The sequence below is a fragment of the Megachile rotundata genome, chromosome 2 (genome assembly GCF_050947335.1).
Source record: "Megachile rotundata isolate GNS110a chromosome 2, iyMegRotu1, whole genome shotgun sequence".
Classification (NCBI taxonomy): Eukaryota; Metazoa; Arthropoda; class Insecta; order Hymenoptera; family Megachilidae; genus Megachile; species Megachile rotundata.
This window is the reverse complement of record NC_134984.1, coordinates 11715021-11724379: the sequence shown is the minus strand read 5'-3', so window position 1 is coordinate 11724379 and position 9359 is coordinate 11715021. Positions and strand designations below refer to the sequence as shown.

Sequence of the window (9359 nt, the reverse complement as noted above, 5' to 3'; positions counted from 1 at the left end):
AACTCGCAAAATCCCTAAACTCCCTAGTTCTCAAATTGCAAAATCCTCAATTTTCCAAATCCCCAAATTCTCAGATCCCAAAATCCCCAAGTCTCTAAATCCCTAAATTTCCTAGTTCCCAAATTGCAAAATCCTCAACTCGCAAAATTCCTAAATTTCCTAGTTCCCAAATCGCAAAATCCCCAAAGTCTCAGATCCCAAAATCCCCAAATTTCCAAATCCGTAAATTTCCTAGTTCCCAAATCGCAAAATCCTCAAATTTCCAAATCTTCAAATCCCTAAACTTCCTAATTCCCAAATCGCAAACTCCTCAAATTTCCAAATTCCTAAATTCTCGATCCTCCAATCTCTAAACCTCACAATTCCTAAATTTCCAAATCCCTAAATTCTGGATCCTCCAATTCCTAAACCTCCCAATTCCCAAATGTCCAAATCCCCAATTCCCCAACATCCTTCCAAATTCCCAAATCCCTACTTTATCAAACCATACTTCAAAACCTCCTAAACCCTCATAAACCAGTAAAGTAAAACTAGACTATAAACTACCTATAAAACCTATACAACCAGGATACCCACCCCCTGTAAAAATGCCAGTTGCATCAACAAGGATCCAAAACCATAAAGAATAACAGTTCTCATGATCGGTCGATTCTTACACGTGGTTAATCGTATCGAACACAAATGCGTGGCTAGAGTCAACGAAACAGCGTACGTTTCTAATACAAATGCGTGCAAGACTTGCAAACGCTATGGCAAACGTCCAATCAGGCCCCTTCAGGCCTTCTTATCTTGGGAGGGGACCAGGCCACGCGAGGCCCCTCGACCCTCTCTGTACAATTCCCTTCAAAAGTATACGATTTTCTATCCTCAATCGCGCATCAAACATTCTAGAGACGTTACCAACGCTAAAATTCCTAGCGTGCTTCTACTCGAGATGAAAATTTCTCTGTACGTCATACGGTAAATCCGAAGTACCTACATTTGCTCTTTATGTCACTGCCAAGGTTCGATTACATTTACGATTGTTATGTAATTGATAGTCAAGTATTTTTTAATGGAGAATCGAAATGCTTATGTAATTGAAGACAATCTAATTTTTAATTCAAGGCTTTTAGGATTTTGCAACTTTTATTAGAGCCTTTTAGGATTAATGTTTTTTGCGGTGGAGTGAAAGTTTGTGTAACTGGAAGTTTGGAAGTTGATTAATATGGAGGACTAAAATTTGTCTTTTAGTTGAATTTTGAACGAGGGAAATTTTGATGTATGAGGTAGTAATTTGGATTGACCTTAAACTGTATTGATTATAAATAATAAATGCAGTAGCAATTGACTTTTATGTTATTAATTGAATTACTATTTGCATTAATGAATAAAATTTTATTTATTAAATTTATTTACTAATAAGTGTCTATTGACGTTAAAAATGTAGAACAGAATTATGAATAAATAAAAATTAAGTTTCATGTATGACTATAATTCTTTAAGTTAATAATTTGAATTGACCTTCTTAAATTCTTTTAATATTAAATAATAAATGCAGCAACAATAAAATGACATTTATTAATAGATTTATCATTGACATTAATGTGCATGAATATGAGTTTATTTGTTAGATTTATTTAATTTATTAAATATAATATGTTATACAAAATGAGATTACTAATAAATGCCTATTATTATTGTTAATTTAATTTGAAACTGTTAATCTTAAGTAAAAATTGAATTCTAATCATTAATTTTTAAAAATTATTATTACCTATTCGAATTATTTTTTATTTCACTTTCTAAATAAATAAGATTTTCATCATTTATCCAATCATTTTTTTGCAATATTACCATAATTCAATGAATGTTACCAGTTTCTAACTTGAATTTTTCGTGTCACTTGCGCGATAGGTTATGTTTCCCTAAAAAATGGCGTCGTGCAACTACAGTTAATCCTCTAACTCGACATAATTTTACATTTGCAACGATATTCATATTATTGAGCACAGTTTATATTAAATTATTATACACACCCTCTGTGTGAATAATCAGATTGGAATTTATATCGGATTAAAATGTGTATCACTGCTCTAATAATACACTTAACTATGCAGCTGTATCGTAATTTATGTCTGCAATCGTTAACACCTCTGTAAATATAACGCTTACTAAGTTGCAACGATTTACATAATTCATTTTGGAATTTTAGAATAAAATTAGAATTCTAAATTTTTATCAAGGTTATATTATTCAAGGTATTTTTTGTTAGAATAAGTTTATTGTGGCGAATGTACATATTTACCATCGCTGAAAATGTTGTGATAGAATAATTATGAGAGACAAAAATGGCGAATGTTAATTTTTATTCAAATTTATTTACAACAAAATATTACAAAGAATTGTTTAAAGCAATATATACTTTTTAAAAAATTATATACTTATTTTTTAAAAGAATAGATATGTATTATTTAAAAAATTGTATGACAATTTGTTTTTAATTTTATACCTGTTTTGTAAAAAAAATTATACATCTGCTTTTTAAACCAGAATTACACATCTACTTTGTACATTTACTTTTTCAAAATTATATATCTACTTTAAAGAACACATATTTATTTTCTAAAAAATTGTACATCTATTTTCCAAAAGACTTTATTTTAAAAAGAAAAATAGAGCATAAAGTTGAAATCCGCATGATGAAATTTTGTGAGTAATTTCACGATAAAATCTGAGATCCAATTTTTCTCAAAATCTTCGATCGTTATTTTCCTAAATACCTAAATCCCTAAAATGCGGCTTACGGTGAATAATGGATTAGATACTTTCGTAACTCGTAAATTTTGAAATTTTATCTAGGGTTCGCAGAAGTGAGCATTATTTTTACGGATTAAAATCGATCGATTGAACAGACAGGAAATAATCGTATAGATAGTGTACGGTTCAGCCAGTTGGTGGACACAATCTGGTTTTTAGGCGCGGCTATGGAGCGTCTACAAGACGGTGGCAACCGACTGCTTCAGTGGAAATTTCCATTGCAGTTGGCATGCTGTGTGGTGTGATTGTACAGTCCACCATAAAAGTAACCACTTCTGTTATTTCAATCTTTATACACATTTGTAATCGCTTTTATAATACCAATGAGTATTTTTATGGTTTCATTAACCTTTTGTGATGAAGAATTTGTGCAAATATATAATTTATATTTTCATTGCAAATAAATGTATTTTATAACCAATCACGTGTAACAAATATTTTAATAATTTTCGTTTCAAATTTTATAATTTTAACAAATCAATTAATTGTTATTATTGAATACATTGTAGTTAAACTACTTTATTGCACATTTTGAAATACGTAATGTAAGTGTGTTTCTCATACTTGGTGAGAATTTCTTAATGTCATAACACAATTTTAAAAATAGAATTTTTGTCCTTAAAATAGTGAAGCTTGTTTAGTAATTTAGATACCAGTATTAATAAGAAAATAGGAAACATAAATAGGAAAAGATTATAAAATGTGAAGTATTACAAATTATTATTCAGGTAATAATTTCATTTGTTATTAAAATATTTATATAAAGTCAAATTTTAATATTTTCGTAACTTCAAAAGTTATTAATCTTTTTACTGTAATATGTGTCTACATCCCCGTGGTGAGGCACATAACACCACGAATAATTGATGTATATAATACATATTCCTCTCATTCATAAATTATTTAAACTAACAATTTAATGTACTATTTTTGTTTCATTTTTATACTCGTTATAAGACTTATAAATGATACATATAAATATTTTACTAGCTTAAGTGTTAACTATCATTCGTTACCATTAACAGAAAAGATTGAACTTTCATCTCTTTAAAGTATTTCATTACAAATCATGAATACATTATAATTAAACTATTCCACAGCATGAACTTAATTTCTAGGTGTGTTGGTACTTTCCCCACAAGTTGAGTTTCAGACAAAGTACACTCGAGTATAAATTTGGCTTGCCTGGGGAAAATGGCGGTCGAGGGGAAGAGGTCTCCACCGTAGCACCGGTACATTGAAACGCTTTATGCCTATTTTACAGGAATCAATAAATACTGAAAATTTCTCAGATACTTTTAAAAGTAAACTAGCTTTTTGTAACACGATATAAAGAAGAGTTGCCAAGAAATTAATTGGAACAGTATTTTGCAAGTTACTATGGCTGGTTTTTAAAATTCATAAATTAATCGCGCTCTTTCTGAAATGATCTCACTGACGCCATCTTGCGATGAAGTAAAGATCCACGAAAACAACAAATTTCGTATTTTTAGATAATAACATATTTTTATTTGTTGACACTCAAAAATTGTTTTCGTAGAAATTCGATGGATATTAATTTTATTGATTAATATCCTGTACATTTATTATGTATTTATTAATATTGATTTTATGCTATTTGCAATATATTCCGTGAGTCCGAAGATGCGGATTATGTGTTCCGAACAATTCGCACACTGTACTGTATCTCGTCGATGATGTAGGGAACAACCTAAGAATATCAAGAAATTTTCTTTCGAGTCGCTAAAAACCATTCTCATAAAATCTTCTTTTACAAAAAGGAGCTTATTTGCAAAATTTATTCGATACCGTAGCATCACGGTTTTTCGAAGTTTCCCCTAAAATTTTGTTAATTGCATGGACTTAAAAATGCGTAGACACCTAGCGGTGAAAGGTAGAGAACTGATCGAACTAAATTACAAACGCAATTTTTGAAGTAATTTATTTTCCCAACTTATTAATGTCTGTAGAATATTCTTAGATCATTTCACAACAATATTTGAAGGATATTGTAGCATATTAACACGATAAGATGAATATTTCTTAAGCTAAAGTATTTCAAAGTAAGTCCATTAGTTCTCATCATCTACCGCTAAACATTTTGACGTTTATAGAATACAATTTAAGAAATTTATGAATATTATACTTCAACTCCGTTATACAGCCATATACTTAATATTATGATACTCACAGAACAATTTGCAAGGGTCAGCAAAACTTAAAAATACCTTATTTTAAAAAGAAACGCAATTCTCTGTCAATAGTTCCATACTAGGACACTAGATGACACTAACGGTATTCTTTTCAGACAGCGCATGCGAAAATATAAATTTTTAAATATATATAAGAATAAAACTTGAAACGTAAACAACTCTTCAATTTAATTGCTTTACAATAAACTATTGTCATTTATATCTTTTCTGCTATCAAACTTTAATAACTAAATTCCAATATAAAATGCAATATTATGAAAAACGTTCTGATGTAATTTCTAGCATCACCTTTCTGAAATCTAAAGTGTGTAATTAAATAGTTTACTTTCAAAAGTATGTTCTTGAGAAAATAGTATTATTCATGGTTGTCGAAAATACCTGTTGTAATTTAGGTATAATGCGTGTCAGTATGCACCTATTATTGCGGATGTTCGAACCTGTTCCCCTTGACTGCCATTTTTACCCAAGAAAACCAAATTTCCTCTTGTGTTTTAAAAAGGGAGGTACAGGTGTACCACACTTCTAATATAAAATTTCAATTTGATCAGCTGTTCAATACTAATTATAAACTAACAACCAATCAGTTGATAGAATATTGAGATAGTATAATATTCTAATAAAAGGTTACTGTAGTAAATTTACTCTAGAACGCAGCAAGAAACATCGAGTGTTACGTGTTTTATCAAAAATTCTTATTATATATTTGAGTAATGCTTTTATGCATTCGTTTGCTATGCATTGAAAGCAGTATCTTTCCGAACACAACCTGGCTGTACGATTCAAAATTAACAAACTTTGAACTTTTCAACAAGGAAGTGTTATTCTTTTTCCTGCTTTTCTTAGTAACAAATGTAAATAAGGTGTAAAAAATTGACCTTATTGCTGACTCAGCGTATCGAGGACTGAATTTTATTCATGTGGACGCTTCTTATGTTAAGGTAACCGCGATACGAAACAATCGATCCACAGCGTGTCATAAAAATAGTGAAATAAGAACTATAATATACTCGATGTTTATACGTGTTATTCGAGAAAGACGATATTCACGTTGATCAGTCGATTCGAATAGTATTTTCGAACTAATCTCTACGTTTGATCAACGATAGACTGGGTTCTGTTCAAAAATATCAAATTGTCTAAATACGTATCGCCTGCCACGCAGCTGTATACCACATAATGCATCGATATGATGTCCATGTTATTGTTAAATTATTGTTTTTCGACTGGAGTAACTTCGACAGTACATTTTAAAAAGAAAAGGAATCGCTTGCCGACACGAGTGCGATGAGTTACATGTGCGAATGTCAAAAACGATCTCATCATGTAGTTTCACGGACAGCTGGAGGAGATGTTTGGTATATTCAAAATTCTATTCAGTTTAGTGAAATTCGATGTTTTTGATTGGACATCAGTGTTTATTTTGAAAAGAATTGTATCAAGCAACAAGCATTAAAATGTCTACATTAAAACTGAGTATGCAAGACAAAAAGGACTTGGACAAGTTCACCAAATTTTTGGCATTGAAAGCAGCTCAAATTATAGTGCAATCGAGGTCAGGTGAAAAGGTCAGCACAAAGTGCAAGCCAAATTCATCTGGAACTGATTGGGTAAGCGCGTCTCTTTTGTAATTGCTTTAAACTTAGGAACCATTAAGTTATAAGTGTACCATTATCTCCTACTTAAAACAGATAATTTCTCTAGTGCTAATTTAACATGTTCGAAGAACCTATTGTCATAGTACGACAGTATATAGATTATTGTACTGTCATGTACATTTTAAATCAATTCCAATTTATGTAAGAATAAAAATCTTATATTTTATACATTTTTACCTGTTTATATATATGTACTTGATCTTTTTCAAACTGTATCTCAAGCGAAATGTCTCTTTAAGAAACATTTAATTTCAATCTTACATAAAAGTATATGCAAACTTAGAAATGACCAATGTAGGTTATCAATTACTGTTACAATATTATTTAAGATTATATTAACTATGATTGTTTCATCAACATGTTTACAGTTTTCTACATATGTATCCTTTCATTGTATAGTTCAACCTAGCTATTCATGATCTACCAGAAGTTTTGGCAGAGGCTAAAAGGGCACTATGTGGAGAAATAATAAATTCAACTATACCTCTTTGCATTGAAATTTCTCTGAGAACCGTTGAGGGTGACACAATGGTTTTGGAAACATGGAGTCTTGGTGTTCTACCAGAACACAGTGATCCTACTGTGAGAGTAACATACACGATATATAACAGAATGGGTATTTTATTGAAATCATTGTTGTCCGTATCAAGAATTACCCCAGCTTATAAATTGAGTAGGAGGCAAAGTCCAGATTCCTATGTTATTTGTTATAGAATTTATATGGGAGAACCTCAGTTACATACATTAGGTATTTAAATTACTTAATGTTACTTGTTTTCCTTAAAAGGTTTTACATTACTATAATACAATAATTTTACTCTTGATATTAAGCATATTCCTTCTACCATATTATGTTATAAACTATATCAATATCTTTTTTCTATAGGCGATAATTACAAACATGTGAGAGTAGGTCAGTTGTGTACACCTGTGGGTACAATTCATTTATCAGTATCATATAGAACAAAAATGACTATATCTCCTACTCATACTGGCCGTGATTCGATAATGTTAAAGAGCGATCATTTTCATTCTGATTTAAGTCCTCGTCATGCAAGATATCAACAAAGGTGAGTTAATTACTTCACATGAAAACTGATTCTTACCATTTCAATTTGTATAAAATTTAAAATATTTACATGATATTTTCTGTGTATTTTAGTGAAGAAACATCAAAATCGCTTAGTGATACTATTAAAGTTGGAGCCTTTGTAGTAAATAAGCCTGTTACTGTTAATGAAGAGGATTTTGTTATACCAGATGTACCTTTTAGTTCATTGCTAACTCCTAGACAAACGTCACCTCCTCCAGCTTCTGTAGCTGAGACTACAACTACAAAGACTGCAGTAACGGCAACTATAACAGATAGCAGTAATGGAAATAATGAAAGACTTACAAATGATAATACAACGTCGAAATGCAACTCTCAAAATGGGTCAAGAAGAAGCAGTTGCTCAATGACCAGTGCCAACGACGATTTTATTATGGTAGATTTGGTAATTAACGTTCCTACCTTTATGGTGCACAACAGATATTTGATTTATCTAAACAGTTGAAAAATTATAATTGCAGAAAACTCCTTTTGCCGTGACAAACACCAACAGCGATTTAGGAGCATTCTATCGCGAATGTCAGAGCGCACCGCAACTTCAAGCTTTTATGGAGGAAAGGACACTTGCAGAGCAAGTAGGAGACCTTACCAAACAGCTGGAAACATTTGAAACAAATATGCGGCGGTATGAGGATATTCTGTCGTCATTATGTCAAAGTGAAAATAATAACTAATGTCAAAATCAAACAATGCAATGTTAGGTGCTTGAATGAGAAATGTTAATATATATACAAGCTGCGTATAGTATTTCACCATAAATTTATGCGATTTTCATCACATACATTACAATATTTGGACAGCATTTCAATAAAATTTTTAGCCAAGTGCTTATCGATGCTTATGATTATTTATGAATAAATTGAATTAAAAAATTTGCTGAAAGATCTATTTATAAAGTATAAAAAATAAAAATGGGTCAACTATATTACCGATGTATGTGCATTTGGCTTTATGCGATATAGATTATTCTTTCTTATTTTTTGACGATTTTTTTGGCATATTCTTTTTGTTGCAATATGAGTTATCAAAGCTGTTTCATTTTAAATTACTGTAAATTATTTTTTCATATTCTTCACTTGCATAAATTGATATCATGAAATTTATTGTAAGTCTAATATGTTGTTAAATAGTTCGTTAACATGACACGAACCTAACGAACAATGTCAACGATGGTTAGTTAATATATTTTGAAATTTCAATTAATTTATTGCTTGTACATAGTGTAAATTGTACTTTAGCATTATAATATTGATTGCTGATTATGAAACAATTATATAACTTTTTCATGTTTGATTATTCCAACCACTTAATAAATCAGGCTGTGCTGGTAATTTGTGTAAATATTTTATGCTTAAGATGTTACGTACAATTCCTAATTATGATTGTTTACTCAGTCACTTTTAGTTATAAGATACTGTCCTTGCACTAATAAAAAATTGTAAAACGTTGAGAGATTCAACTGTTTCTATGTAAATACATTTTTAATATTATTATATTTAAAATATAATTTTAATAATTACGAGAACAATTCTTTTATTCATTTTAGTTTTAATAACAAAAATTTATTGAGTTTACTAAACA

At 30.2% G+C, this 9359-nt stretch overlaps 1 protein-coding gene across 3 annotated transcripts; it reads left to right on the top strand.

Moving 5' to 3' along the window:
- The first annotated feature begins 5721 nt into the window (after positions 1–5721).
- On the top strand, positions 5722–9252 carry Atg13 (Autophagy-related 13). 3 transcript variants are annotated; one of them, XM_076529074.1, is made up of 5 exons: positions 5722–6619; positions 7067–7415; positions 7554–7737; positions 7830–8163; positions 8220–8399. In XM_076529074.1, exons 1-5 carry the CDS (start codon positions 6467–6469, stop codon positions 8256–8258), a joined length of 1059 nt encoding a protein of 352 aa, XP_076385189.1. In that variant the 5' UTR covers positions 5722–6466; the 3' UTR covers positions 8259–8399. The 3 variants fall into 3 exon arrangements, with proteins under 3 accessions (XP_076385189.1, XP_012146270.1, XP_003705697.1); XM_012290880.2 differs by having other exon boundaries at positions 5728–6619; positions 7830–8154; positions 8240–9252; XM_003705649.3 differs by having other exon boundaries at positions 5735–6619; positions 8240–9252.
- Positions 9253–9359: the final 107 nt, after the last annotated feature.

What these genes read in the sequence shown, in the direction of transcription:
- Atg13 (XM_003705649.3), top strand. Translation starts at nt 6,467, where the DNA reads ATGTCTACATTAAAACTGAGTATGCAAGACAAAAAGGACTTGGACAAG. An exon ending in CATGCAAGATATCAACAAAG is followed by an intron (nt 7,738 to 7,829) that starts GTGAGTTAATTA and finishes TGTGTATTTTAG; the next exon opens with TGAAGAAACATCAAAATCGC. An exon ending in ATTTTATTATGGTAGATTTG is followed by an intron (nt 8,164 to 8,239) that starts GTAATTAACGTT and finishes TTATAATTGCAG; the next exon opens with AAAACTCCTTTTGCCGTGAC.